Source organism: Podarcis cretensis, assembly GCF_951804945.1.
Source record: "Podarcis cretensis genome assembly, chromosome: 18".
Classification (NCBI taxonomy): domain Eukaryota; kingdom Metazoa; phylum Chordata; class Lepidosauria; order Squamata; family Lacertidae; genus Podarcis; species Podarcis cretensis.
This window is the reverse complement of record NC_137188.1, coordinates 4,770,534-4,784,959: the sequence shown is the minus strand read 5'-3', so window position 1 is coordinate 4,784,959 and position 14,426 is coordinate 4,770,534. Positions and strand designations below refer to the sequence as shown.

At 48.1% G+C, this 14,426-nt stretch overlaps 1 protein-coding gene across 2 annotated transcripts; it reads left to right on the top strand.

Annotated features, from left to right (window-relative positions):
• The first annotated feature begins 235 nt into the window (after positions 1-235).
• On the top strand, positions 236-10,881 carry TICAM1 (TIR domain containing adaptor molecule 1). Of its 2 annotated transcripts, none has more exons than XM_079960557.1 (2): positions 236-745; positions 2,932-10,881. In XM_079960557.1, exon 2 carries the CDS (start codon positions 3,072-3,074, stop codon positions 5,184-5,186), a length of 2,115 nt encoding a protein of 704 aa, XP_079816683.1. In that variant the 5' UTR covers positions 236-745; positions 2,932-3,071; the 3' UTR covers positions 5,187-10,881. The 2 variants fall into 2 exon arrangements, with proteins under 2 accessions (XP_079816683.1, XP_079816684.1); XM_079960558.1 differs by lacking the exon at positions 236-745 and adding an exon at positions 756-1,442.
• The last annotated feature ends 3,545 nt before the right edge of the window (positions 10,882-14,426 follow it).

Genomic DNA, 14,426 nt, shown 5'->3' with positions numbered 1-14,426 from the left:
AGCACCTCCGGGTGCAAGTAGATAAATAGGGACCGCTTACCAGCGGGAAGGTAAACGGCGTTTCCGTGTGCGGCTCTGGCTCGCCAGATGCAGCTTTGTCACGCTGGCCACGTGACCCGGAAGTGTCTCCGGACAGCGCTGGCCCCTGGCCTCTTGAGTGAGATGGGCGCACAACCCCAGAGTCTGTCAAGACTGGCCCGTACGGGCAGGGGTACCTTTACCTTTACCTTAGGGCCTGACCAAGGCAGAATAGAGCGGTATCATTACTTCCCTTGATAGGGACACTATCAAGTCCTCCTTGACATCTTTCCAGAAGAACAGCGGCGGCAAATCACATGTACAAAGCTTTGCTCCATTTAAATATATAAACATCCAGAATTTCTTGCAGCTGAGGTCAGTGGGGTTTTGCTCCCAGGGTGATGAGGACTGCAACCCTAAGATGCAGAGAGCAGGTGTGGTTATTGTGCGACTGGCGGCCTGACCCAGCAACGCAGCCAATCCAGAAGTTCAGCAAAACGTTGCACTACTGTACTTTAGCCCTGGAAACCGAAAGTTAAGAGTTGTGCTTTGAGGAAGAAAGACAGCCCTGTACTCTGACTCCCCACCGGGGAGAGGAAACGGGGAGGAGGGTATCTGACTGATCAGCTTCCGCCTCTCAGTTCCTCCTCCAGCGCCAAAACTTTTCAAGGGGGCTTGCGAACCAAGTTTGCAAGGAAAATCCAGCCTTTTTGCAGCTCTGTGCCAGGTAGGTCAACCTACGTAGTTCTCGCCAAACAGGAATTATATCCGTTCTCCCAGGGGAGTTAAAAGATTCTGGCCTTTTTCCCAAACCAGGCCCCACGAGGAGCCACGACTTGAGACAGACGGGCGGAACAAGAGGCTTGTTCTCAGCAGCAGGAGACCTGGGATGGATGCAAAAGGGCAGCACCTTTAATAGGACTGAATGGCTGAATCCTAAAGAGTTGGGTTTTTTTGCAATAGTGCTGAGGTTGAGCTGAATCAGCCTGGCACCCTTGAGATTCCCGGGGCTTCAGCTGCCCCCAAGCCCATGCTGCTGCCTAGATCCAATCGGTGCCGAGTCCCAAATATGCCAGGTTAGCAACGGTTGAGCTAGGTGCAGCAGCAACACAGCATAAGGCCATTTCAGATGCTCCTATTTGAAATCAGGCCTTTTATGCAGACTCCATGAGGACTGGAAACTTACTGTGTTTTTAGCAAATTGCTGCAGTTAAGCAGCAACGCCTGCAAATGATCCTCCCCCTAGGAATCTGACAAGCCCCTGCCTGTCAGTTTAGCGGAGGGTTGCCAATCTGGGCACATTTGGAAATGTTGGGTCCGGCGCGAACATCGGCCGAGCTGCATGCGGCGAGAGGGAAGGAGAGAGCGAGGCCATAACCGAGCCTTGAGGGCTGCCAGCGCATAGCGCATGAGTCACCTTTAAGGTGAGACCACAAGGCAGCAGACGTCTCAAACGTGGCAAGTTCCCAATCCCACGGGGGAAAAAAAGGGTTTTGTGGTGGGGGAGGCATGGCTCTGCTTGAGATCTTGAAGAGGTGCTGCCGGTCAGAGCCCTGACCTAGCCACTGTGATCCATGCGACTGTCACCTCCAGACTGGATTATTGTAACTCGCTCTACGTGGGGCTGCCCTTGAGACTGACCCAGAAACTCCAGCGGGTGCAGAATGCCGCAGCGAGACTCCTTATGGGGTCCTTGCTGCGGGATCACATTCACCCAGTGCTATACCAGCTGCACTGGCTCCCGGTGGAGTACAGGATCAGGTTCAAGGTGCTGGTTTTAACCTTTAAAGCCCTATACGGCCTAGGACCCTTGGACCTATGGGACCGCCTCTCCTGGTATGTCCCACAGAGGAACTTACGGTCTTCAAACAAAAACATCTTGGAGGTCCCGGGCCACAGAGAGGTTAGGCTGGCCTCAACCAGAGCCAGAGCCTTTTCAGTGCTGGCCCCGACTTGGTGGAACGCTCTGTCACAAGAGACCAGGGCCCTGAGGGACTTGGCATCTTTCCGCAGGGCCTGCAAGACAGAGCTGTTCCACCAGGCCTTTGGCCAGGGCACAGCCTGGCTCCCTCCTTTGGCAATCACAGAGCTCTAGCCCAATGGTTGCCATCAATTTGATTTGAATTAATTTTATAATGAAATGATTTTAGAATGTTGTATTATTTTATTGTTGTTAGCTGCCCTGAGCCCGGCTTTGGCTGGGGAGGGCGGGATATAAATAATAATAATAAAAGGACCAGTGGTCTGACTTGGTCTGAAAACAGCTTCGTGCATTTGGATTGGGTGAGGTGCTATAGATCAGTGGTAGTGTCTGTGTGTTGCCTGTTTTTTGGGGGGTGGGGGAACCCACCCCCTGCCTCCTCCAGCATTTCCAGCTAACTCTTGTAAAAATAATAATAATCAAAGTTTATATATGCCCCTCACTTGAATACCCTGTTTCCTACCGGCACCCATAACAGTGACCAGTTCTGGATGCTGTTAGCTTAACTTAAAGATATTTGAAACAGAGTCGGTCAAACAATATTCAGAAAGCCGGTTCTTAGAATTGCCTTGAAATCCATCCACAAAGAGTGTTATTTATGTTTTAATCTTTCCAGTTGATCAAAATCCGGAGGGCTACATTAATTTAATTTTCCCCTTAACGTTTTTTTAAATGAATTCATTTATTGTAACTTATTTATTAATTTCCTTCTAAGCCTTCTCAAGGCCATTTGAAAGATAAGATAATTTAAAAAGCAGTTAAAAAACGCAAGAACAAGAAGAACAAGAACAAGGCCAATTCTCAGTTGGTTCCTAAGGACCAAAGGTTTGGGAGCCGCTGATTGTTTTCTAAGCAATTAATCCAGGGCATAAATGAGGCTTGCCAAGACCCAGAGATGTTCCCAATATCTCCTCCCACCTTTTACATTGCAGGTTTGCACAGAAGACAAAACGCCAAACCAAAAAAACCCAGAGGGCAAAGATGGCGGGCTGATGACATCTCCTCTTTCTTGAACGTTTTGGTGAAGATACGAATAAGAGGTGGTGGACAAAATCTCACTGGGAAAAGGCTGATGGCCTGCCGGCATGGTGGAGAACCGCCCTCTGCTGCCAAGCTTTCACCCCTCCAGGCCCCAAGATGCTCTTCCAACTGGGGCGCTGGCCTCTCCAGACCACTCGCCAAGGCGGCAGAGGGTGGTACAGCATCTCTGAGCATGGAGGGCATCTTCAGCGTCTTAGCCGCAATCCCGGGAGACAGGCTGGTCCAGTACAAACACAAGCTGAGCTGCAGGCGGCAAGGCGGGAAGAGTTGCAGGCTCCTTCAGGCCATGATCCTTTTGACCCTGGGCAGAGAGGCGGAGGCCAGACTGAGCCTGGAAGCGTTGGAGAATTGCGCTGCAGTGGCAGACATCTACAAGAGCCACCGGCGGAGCGCTGCAGCAAGCTGGGCTGATCCAGCCCCTTCACACCAGGATGCAGGAGTGGCGCTGGCTGTGGCCCAGATCTATTCGTTATTAGTAGAGGAAAACCTCTGTGGGCCCCTGGCCAGAGATGAGGCTTACCGTATCGCCATCAAGGCTTTCCTTGAGAGTGATGTCCCAAGGTCTGCTTTTGAGAGCCTCTTGAGCGAAGCGGAGCGTAAGTGTGGGCTGGATTTTGTGCCTGCGGTGGCAAGCAACAGCTCCAGCGCTCCAAGATGTGATGTGGGGAAGCCTTCCTCCAGAGCAGCAAAGAGCTCACCCATGCCAGTTTTGAGTTCCTGGGCTCCCTCCGAAATCCAGCCTCTGTGCTCCACGGGCAGCCCGGCCTCGCTGCTCAGCCACCTGGAGATCAGCCAGTCTTTAACCTTGCCGTTCCTCACCCATTCCGCTCAGCATGGCGTCCCCGAGCCCAGCAAGCTGTGTGGAAGTGGCCCCAACTCCCTGGTGCAGCCTGGAAAAGCGGGAGCCAATGCAGAGTCTCCAGCCAGTTCTTGCTCTGGGGGACCAGCGGAGCCCGTCGTGCAAGGCCAAGAGAAAACCAGGCAAACCAGCGATCCTGGAGGCAACCATTCTTGCTTGTCTGTTCAGCCTCCCCCTAAAATTACGCAGCTGCTGGAAGATGGAGAAAACAGGGAACCCCAAATTCTGGTGGCCTCGGAACCGCAGGGTTGGGCAGGATGTCCACTCCAGAACTCACAAGCGCCACCCACACCTCTGCCTGGTTTAGCATCTTCTGCACCGTTTGTTCCAAGAACCGTGGAAGATTCCTCTTCCCTGAAGCCAAGCTTGGAGACTGGGTCCTCTTCAAGCTCTGGTTCTTCTCCTCCTCATTCATCAGGACCTCCCTTGACAGATCTGCCAGCTGAGGAGCAACCCTTCTTCACTTTTGTTGTGGTCCATGCCCCCGAAGACGAGACAGTCGCCTGCCGGGTGAGGGAGCGGCTGGAGGCCCTGGGTGTTGTCGACGGGGCAACGGTCAGCGAGGACTTCCTGGTCCCTGGGCACTGCCAGCTCAGCTGCTTCCAGGATGCCCTGGATAACTCGGCCTTCACCCTCCTCCTCCTGACGGAGAACTTCAAGAGCCGCTTCTGCGCCTTCCAGGCAAACGTGGCCTTGATGGACTCCTTCCAGCGCTTCTGCAAGACCAACTCGGTGGTGCCCTTCATTGCCAAAGAGAGCCCCATGAAGAGGCGAGAGATGCCTTTCCTGCTGGCGGCGATCGTGCCGCTGGATGAGACCTCACCCGTCTTCGCCAAGCGGGTCAAGAAAACGTTCTCCCCAGCAGTGATCCGGGAGAAGAGGGCCCTGTGGAATATCTCAAGGCAGATCCGGAACCAGGAGCGCTTGCAGGAGCAGCAGAGTGAGTACCAGCAGGCCCTTCAGTGCCTGTCTGCCCTAAGGGTCAGCTCGCAAGCTCCGATGCCCTCGCAGAGGGGCTTTTGGGGGCTGCAAACCCCACCTGACCAGCCATTTTTCTACTCTGAAATGCTTCAACCTCAGCTGGGGCCTGATCAACTCTCCCATCCATATATCTTCTCACGGGGTTCCCCAGGGCTCATGTCTGGGGCACCTCCGTCGCACCTCATAATCCAGAATGCCCAAATGGTCCAGATAGGAGACTACAACCAAATGCAGGTGGAGAAGGCAGGTGCGGCGGCAGAAGAGGAAGAAGGTGGTTTGGATGGGAGAGAGAGACCTGGAGGCTGAAGCTCAAAGTGCCTCCATCCCTTTGTGACGTTGCGATCAATGGCACGGCCACATTTAGAAACTCTGTTCTGCTCCTCGTCGACCCAAAATGGGCATCAGAAGATCAGAAGAGAGGCAGCAGGAAAAGGGAGCCCTCCTGGAACAAGTTGGTTTGGTTTAACGAAGTTTGTCAAATCGCATCAGAAAAGTCTGAACAACACCCAGAAGCAGTTCGCATAACTCTCAGGGGAAGCAAATGAGAATCAAGTTCGTTTTGGAGCAGAACTCAGAACAATTTCTCTCTGGTTGCCTGATTTGAGTTGACTTGCTGCTTCTCGACAATGAAATTTATTTCATAAATTATACATCAGAATGCTAATACAATCGTACCTCAGAAGTCAAACGCCTTGCAACTTGAACGTTTTGGCTCCCGAACGCTGCAGACCTGAGAGTGAGTGTTCCAGTTTGCAAACGTTCTTTGGAACCTGGATGTCCGACGCAGGTTCCGCGGGTTCCAATTGGCTACAGGAGCTTCCAATCTGAAGATGCGCCTTGGTTTCTGAATGTTTTGGAAGTCGAATGGACTTCCGGAACAGATTCCGTTCGACTTCCAAGGTACGAATGTCTATGAAATACAGAGCATGTCAAAACTGACAGAACACAATTTAACAAACACAGAATGAATTCAACATTACCAAAGACAAGAAAACAAAACACGCAGCAGTCTAGGTTTAAGTACATATAAGCAAATCAAAATGAGAGTTAACTGACAATAAAGAATGGGTATAGTTCATCTCTAAGTTTATTCTCTTACCTGTGCTTCAACCTTAAAGACCATAATAGTTGGGGGGAAATAAATTAAACTGTTCACATTCCACTCTGTCTCTATTCGTTCTGCTGCTTTCTTCTTAGAGCACTTTTGGCTAATCAATTTGTTCCCTGGCTTCTATTTGGACACGATTTTAACCCGGAATTTTCCTGCCCATTTCCCCTGTTTTCCACGATTTGCTGATTCAGGCCACCCTGCCTCTCTGGAAGCTGCTCCACACAAAAACACTCCCATCAAAAACAAAAAATGGACAAAGGTTTCATCCACGTAAAGCTGACAGAAGAGCTTTAAAAAAAGTAAATTTTATTAGTATTTTCCACACAACAACAACAACAAAAACCCCCCGAAAAAAATACACAAAACACAAAAACAAGCATTTTAAAAAACAAATCCAAATCTTACAAATTAATAATATAAACACTAAAAAGGAAAACAAACATTGACTTCCACCAATCCCACAGCGCCTCTTTTACCTCTCATTGTATCTTCCTGTTTTCCTTATCATCTCTAATATAAATCCCTCTTTCTTATCCTTTCACTTCACAAGGTTATTCCAGACTCAGCCAGATTTCTGTCCTCGAACCTTGGCTTTTAAGGTATTCATTTAGGCACTCCCATTCCTTTTTCACTTCACTTTTTGGTCTTTGTCTTATTATAAATGTCAATTTGGCTAATTCTAAATATTCTGAAAGCTTACATAACCATTCTCCCCTAGTGGGTAACTGATTTCCTTTCCAGTACTTAGCCACCAGGATTCTTGCTGCAGACGTTGCATATAAGAAAAATTTAGTTTCGTCTTTTGGAATATCGTCGTTTAAAATTCCTAAAAGGAATGCCTCTGGCCTTTTACTATATGATATTCTTAGTATTTTCTTTATTTCTTCGTGAATCATGCCCCAAAATTTCCCAATTTCGGGGCATGTCCACCACATATGGTAGAAGATTCCTTCCTCCAGTACTAATTATTATATGTTTTATCCATTTTTGCCAGCCTTTCTGGTACCAGGGACCACCTATGATGCATTTTCATATAATTCTCTCTTATTCGGTAACATGCTGTGAAATTTATATTTTTTGTCCATAGTCCTTCCCATTCATTATATTCAGTTGAGTGGCCCAGATCTTGTTCCCATTTTTTAATAGCGTCACCTTTTCCCACCTTTTCTATTTTCCAATTTTGTAACAATTTATATATTTTTGGGACGTGGGTGGCGCTGTGGGTTAAACCACAAAGCCTAGGACTTGCTGATCAGAAGGTCGGCGGTTCAAATCCCCACGACGGGGTGAGCTCCCGTTGCTCGGTCCCTGCTCCTGCCAACCTAGCAGTTCGAAAGCACGTCAAAGTGCAAGTAGATAAATAGGTCCCGCTCCGGCGGGAAGGGAAACGGCGTTTCTGTGCGCTGCGCTGGTTCGCCAGAAGCGGCTTAGTCATGCTGGCCACATGGCCCGGAAGCTGTACCCGACCAATAAAGCGAGATGAGCGCCACAACCCCAGAGTCGTCCGTGACTGGACCTAATGGTCAGGGGTCACTTTACCCCTGTCTTTTCTGTCGGGCAATCCTTTATCTCTTCTACTAGTTCCCTATATGTTAGTCAACTGTCTTTCATATTATTTCTATGCATGGCTGATGACTCTATAGGCAATAGCCACCAGGGAGTTTTGGCTGTTACTATTGTTTTATTTCTTTCCCAAACTTTGAATAGGGCCTTTCTCACCAAATGATTAGTGAGGACCCTATGTGCTTTTATTTTATCGTGACCCAGGTAGCCATGCCACCCGAAAACTTTGTCCCAGCCCTCCAGGTCTAGGATTTCTGTAGCTGTCAGTAACATCCAATCTTTCAGCCACGTCATGCATGTGGCCTCAAAATACAGCTTGAGATCTAGGACCACAAACCCGCCCTTTTTTTTGGGCTCCATCAATACTTTGAACCTTACTCTTTGCTTCTTACCCTGCCAAATAAAATTAGAAAGATCCCTTTGCCAGCTTTTAAAACATTTTGTCCTAATAATTATTGGGATCGTCTGGAAAAGAAAGAACTGATTTTTATCAAGGATATCCTACCCCATAAAAACAAGTTCAGTTTATTCCATTTATTTAAATATCCTTTTATTTCCTTCCACTATTTCACATAATTATCCTTGTACAAATTGGTATTTCTATTTGTAATCCAGAACCCCAAATACTTAGCTTTTGTGGTGATTTTAAGGCCTGTTACCCTTTCCAATTCTTCCTGTTCCTTTACCCCCATATTTTTCATTAATAATTTAGATTTTTCTTTATTTAACTTGAAGCCCGATACTCCTCCGTACTCAGTCAATTTCTTTAGGGCTTCTTGTATACTTCCTTCTGGGTTTTCTGGAGTAATAATTACATCGTCCGCAAATGCTTTAACTTTATATTGTCTAGACTAATCCCCTTAATTTTTGGGTCCTTTCTTATCACTCTTAGGAGTGTTTCCAGCGTCACAATAAACAAAAGTGGGGATAGAGGACATCCTTTTCTGCTGCCTCTTTCAATTTGGAATTCTTCAGTTATTTCGCTGTAAATAATTAACTTAGCTTTCTGGTTTTCATAAATCTCTTTAATACCATTCAAAATTTTGTTCCCAAGTTTCACACTTTCCACAGTGTGGACCAGAAAGTTCCAGGTCACACTGTCGAAGGCAGTATCACACTGTTGAAATCCACCAGTGACAATGCCACCTTCTTACTAGGTTCCATATCAATAAATTCTAGAAAATCAATCACTACTCTTGTATTATTTTTTATCTGTCTCCTTGGTAAAAAGCCATTCTGATCCTTACCCATTATTCTGTTCAAGCATTTTTTCAATCTATTTGCTAACACACCAGCGAAGATTTTCTAATCAATGTTCAATAATGAAATTGGCCTGTAATTCTTTATAATATTTGGGTCCGTTCCTTGTTTTGGTAGTAAAGTTATCAACGCTTCATTCCAAGAGTCGGGGACAAAAGAGCTTTTAAAGCGGAGCAGATACACTTTGCGGATTTTCTGAGGACAGGGAAACGCAGGATTTAGCAGGGTGAAAGTTTGGGACAGCAGCTGTTTGCAGCGAACATTGTATAGACGAAGGGGTAATTAAAATATGTGTGTTAGATTAAAGCAATGGGTGCTACCACCCCCTAGGGTGGGTGGGATGACCCAGGGGGCGCTAATAGGTGAGGGGGGAGCTGGGGCGCTGGAGGTGCAAATGACTATCGGACTTCGAAAAGCTGGTATCGCTGGATCAAGTTCACGAGTCTCTCTGAATTAATTAAACTCAATAGTTTCAACTGGATTTTGACTGAATGTGTAATCAATTGTCGCCGTTTTGAATTTTATCGTGCTGTTATCTCCCTTAGGGGGTTGTGCAAACCACTGGTTTTAGTGTGGTAGGGAGCACCGGGGGACCCAGGAGGGAGTGAGTGGCCTGGAAAAAACATTTTGGAACCACTAGATTAAAGGATCCATATTAAAACGAGGTGTGAATGGGCCTTAAGTCTGCTTAAGAAAGTTTCATAGGTTAAGCCAATGGTTTTCAGGTGTGTCGTTGCACCCTGGGATGACTTGAATGATGGTCAGGGGTGCAACATTGTCCTCTGTCCCTCTTTCCTTCTCTCCCTCCTCTGATGCCCTCTTGCGTCTCTGCCTCCCAAAGTCTTCCACGGCTGTTTGTTGCAGCTCCCCAGTGAGCAACTGCACCACCAAAATGCTCCACCAGCTCAAGTTTCCAAACCGTCTTCTGAGGCGTATAATGCATTGCAATAATCTAACTTGCATAGAGCCCAGGGGACGCGGGTGGCACTGTGGGTTAAACCACAAAGCCTAGGACTTGCCGATCAGAAGGTCGGTGGTTCAAAGCCCCGCGACGGGGTGAGCTCCCGTTGCTCGGTCCCAGCTCCTGCCCACCTAGCAGTTTGAAAGCAGAAAGTGCAAGTAGATAAATAGGTACCACTCTGGTGGGAAGGTAAACGGCGTTTCCGTGCACTGCTCTGGTTCTCCAGAAGCGGCTTAGTCATGCTGGCCCCATGACCCGGAAGCTGTACGCCAGCTCCCTTGGCCAATAAAGCGAGATGAGAACTGCAACCCTAGAATTGGTCACGACTGTACCTAACCGTCAGGGGTCCCTTTACCTTTTTATAGAGCCCAGAGGAGGGAGAGGCCAGCCAACCAGCAGAGTCTCAGAGGGGTACTTGCCTGGAAGCAGAGCCCATAAGCAAAGTCAGGTCCAGTCCTAAGGTTGGACATATGGCAGACAGTCCAGGGGTCAGGGAATCCAACAATCCAAGCAAAAAGCAGCAAAGTTCGGACCAGGAACGACAAAACATTTCCAGCAACTGACTCGAGGCTGGAAGCCTTAAGAAGGCTGGAGCCAGCTGGTTCTCCTCTGAGTCCTTGAAGGCTGATCAGCAGCAGGTGGAGTCAGTAAACCTCCTGCCCTCTTCAGGCTGCTGTTCATCAGGCAAAGCTGATTCCTGGCCCATGCGCCAGGAAGTTGTTCCATCCCCTTAATGCCAGTTACAGATAGGTAGCCGTGTTGGTCTGCCATAGTCAAAACAAACAAACAAAAAAATTCCTTCCAGTAGCACCTTAAAGACCAACTAAGTTAGTTCTTGGTATGAGCTTTCGTGTGCATGCACACTTCTTCAGATACACTGAAACAGAAGTCACCAGACCCTTCTATATAGTGAGAAGGTGGGGAGGGGTGTTACTCAGAAGGGTGGTGGGATTGGGTGATTGGCAGATAGCTGTGATGAGCCTGTTGACGACTCTTAACGACTGCAATAGGTCTTACAGGAAAAAGCAAGGGGTGAGAAGGTGAAAAATGGCTTTGTCATGTATAATGAGATAAGAATCCAATGTCTTTGTTCAGACCAGGTCTCTCCATGGTTTTAAGTTTGGTAATAAGTTGCAATTCAGCAGCTTCTCTTTCCAGTCTATTTCTGAAATTCCTTTGTAATAGAACAGCTACTATGAGATCTTGTATAGAATGTCCTGGGAGATTGAAGTGTTCTCCTACTGGTTTCTCTGTCTTGTGGTTCCTGATGTCAGATTTATGTCCGTTTATTCTTTGGCGTAGGGTTTGGCCTGTCTGTCCAATATAGAGAGCTGAAGGACACTGTTGGCATTTGATGGCATACACAATGTTAGACGATGAGCAATTAAATAGTCCCGAGATGGTATGTGTGATGTTGTTGGTGTTGTCCGGGTGTATGTGGCAGCAAAGTTGGCATCTGGGTTTATTATTTTCATCCCCTTAATGGTTTGGCTTGCCCCTTTCTGAAGTTTTCTTCGCAACTCTACCATTCCTTTACAAAGGGGGGGGGGATGAAATGCCTGTCGCACCACTGCTGTGAACAGAGTTCACGAGCCAGAGTTGCCAGTTCTGTTTTGTTCCTGACAGGAAAGTGGGGGGTGAGGGTGGGTATCTGTATTAAGGCTTGCTAGGGTCAGTGGGCTCCATGATCACTGCAGATGGTGACAGCAGCCATGAAATTAAAAGACGCCTGCTTCTTGGGAGAAAAGCAATGAAAAACCTAGACAGTATCTTAAAAAGCAGAGACATCACCTTGCCAACAAAGGTCCGTATAGTTCAAGCCATGGTTTTCTCAGTAGTGATGTATGGAAGTGAGAGCTGGATCATAAGGAAGGCTGATCGCCGAAGAATTGATGCTTTTGAATTCTGGTGTCGGAGGAGACTCTTGAGAGTCCCATGGACTGCAAGAAGATCAAACCTCTCCATTCGGAAGGAAATCAGCCCTGAGTGCTCACTGGAAGGACAGATCCTGAAGCTGAGGCTCCAAGACTTTGGCCACCTCATGAGAAGAGAAGACTCCCTGGAAAAGACCCTGATGTTGGGAAAGATGGAGGGCGCAAGGAGAAGGGGACGACAGAGGATGAGATGGTTGGACAGTGTTCTTGAAGCTACCAGCATGAGTTTGACCAAACTGCGGGAGGCAGTGGAAGACGGAAGTGCCTGGCGTGCTCTGATCCAGGGGGTCACGAAGAGGCGGACACGACTAAACAACAACCACAACAAATGGCCAGTGGTGTAGCGTGGGTTGTCAGTGCACAGGGCTGTGTGGAAGGAGGGAAATGGATGGAGCATGCATGTGCATTCAACTCCCTTGAGTGTTTCAGGAGATTGCAGCCACATAGGTAAGAATGAGTTGTTCTGTTGTCTGGAGAGGCCATTTCCTGGTTCACACGGAGCAGCTGTTTTCAGTGGAGCCCAGCGATGGAAGCGCACAGTCCCTGTACACACAGACACACACACACACACATACCCAAAAGGCTATGCCACTGGCTAGGACCTGGAGTACTGTGTCCAGTTCTGGGCACCACAGTTCAGGAAGGACACTGACAAACTGGAACGTGTCCAGAGGAGGGCAACCAAAATGGTCAAAGGCCTGGAAACGATGCCTTATGAGGAACGGCTAAGGGAGCTGGGCATGTTTAGCCTGGAGAAGAGGAGGTTAAGGGGTGATATGATAGCCATGTTCAAATATATAAAAGGATGTCCCATAGAGGAGGGAGAAAGGTTGTTTTCTGCTGCTCCAGAGAAGCGGACACGGAGCAATGGTTCCAAACTACAAGAAAGAAGATTCCACCTAAACATTAGGAAGAACTTCCTGACAGTAAGAGCTGTTTGACAGTGGAATTTGCTGCCAAGGAGTGTGGTGGAGTCTCCTTCTTTGGAGGTCTTTAAGCAGAGGCTTGACAACCATATGTCAGGAGTGCTCTGATGGTGTTTCCTGCTTGGCAGGGGGTTGGACTCGATGGCTCTTGGGGTCTCTTCCAACTCTATGATTCTATGATTCTTGGTTCAGGTGAGGTTTGAATCAGACACAAGCTGTTCTTCATTAATTCATCCTTGCGAATAAGGCCATGAAAGTTTCTAGCTCGCTCACTCAACTTGATCAGAATCCTAGGGCACTCCCCTGAACTGAACGGAGTGTGACCTATGGTGACTATACAGGTATACATGCAAGCCAGCTCTTGTTATGCAGGAATGAAGGACCAGTGTTCTTGCAAAGCCCTCGCCTGGGGGAAATCACCCCTGGCTGGAATAGAGCTTGCTAAGTTTCTTGTTTCACATGCAACCCTCTCAGCTGCTCAGCTCCAAATCTGGACCAACCTGACGGCAGCTTTTATTTTTAACCTGCTGGATCCCAACAAAGGCCAAAGCAATAGGTTACTCAGTACGGCTGGCACTCAAGGTTTCGCACACTTGAGGTTTCAGAAGCCTAGCTGCTTAATAATAGCAGCAGCAGCAGCAGAACCTTCCGTACCTAAATCTAGGTGCGGAAATTAAGCAAGCTAAGCAGGTGTGGTGCTTTTAGGTGAGGGAAAGGCAAGCCAGCTTCAGTGCTGGCCATATATCCTTAGGCTCAGGAATCCTTGGGGACTGGGCTTGTGCCACTGTATGGAGTTCTGGGCACCTGCCCTCAAAAAGGAGATGGAAAAGCGTTGGAAAAGGGCGACCAAACTGATTGAGGGGTGTGTGTGGAGTGACTCCCCTATGGGAATAAAGTGTTGTTGCTTGGAGCTTTTTAGTTTAGAGAGAAGACGAGAAAGAGGAGACAAGGAAGACATCTACGAAATGTATGCATGGAGTTGAGAGAGGGAAATCCTTTGTGGCGGCTGCACACTGGGTCAACGTCTTAATCGAGCGGTCCATTATTTGTTAGTTTATTGATTTAACCACCTTTGTTTTCCAAGGATCTCAAGGTGGTTTCACATGTTTTCCCCCCTCCCCATTTCCCCAAGGTCTTGTCCCTGGCCCACTGTTCCACGCCCCATGAGCATGTACCGTATTTTTCGTTCTATAAGACGCACCAGACCACAAGACGCACCTAGTTTTTGGAGGAGGAAAACAAGAAAAAAAATATTCTGAATCTCATAAGCCAGAACAGCAAGAGGGATCGCTGCGCAGTGAAGGCAGCAATCCCTCTTGCTTTTCTGGCTTCTGTGATAGCTGTACAGCCTGCATTCACTCCATAAGAGGCACACACATTTTCCCTTACTTTTTAGGAGGGAAAAAGTGAGTCTTATAGAGCAAAAAATACAGTAAGTGAAATTAAGGTTGCCCTCCAGGTAAAAACTTTCTACATGCATCTTTCTACAACGGGCATGCATGCCAGGCCCAGGGTCCGAATATGCCTCCCCAAACCTCTCTACCTGGCACCCAGGACTCTGCATAGGCCCCACCCCCTCTCCCCCAGGCCCCACCCCTCACTGGTCTTGCTTTGCACTGCCCCCACCCCCTTGAGTGTTTCTGACCGGCCAGAATGCGCCCCTGAACTCTGCTGAATGCCTCCTTCTTTCCTAGATGGAAGGCAGAGAAGGTTTGGGTGGGTGCAGAAGCTAGACTACTTTGAAAGGTTAAAATCTACAACCGTTGCTCCCGCCCCCCTTTTGCTCCTGCC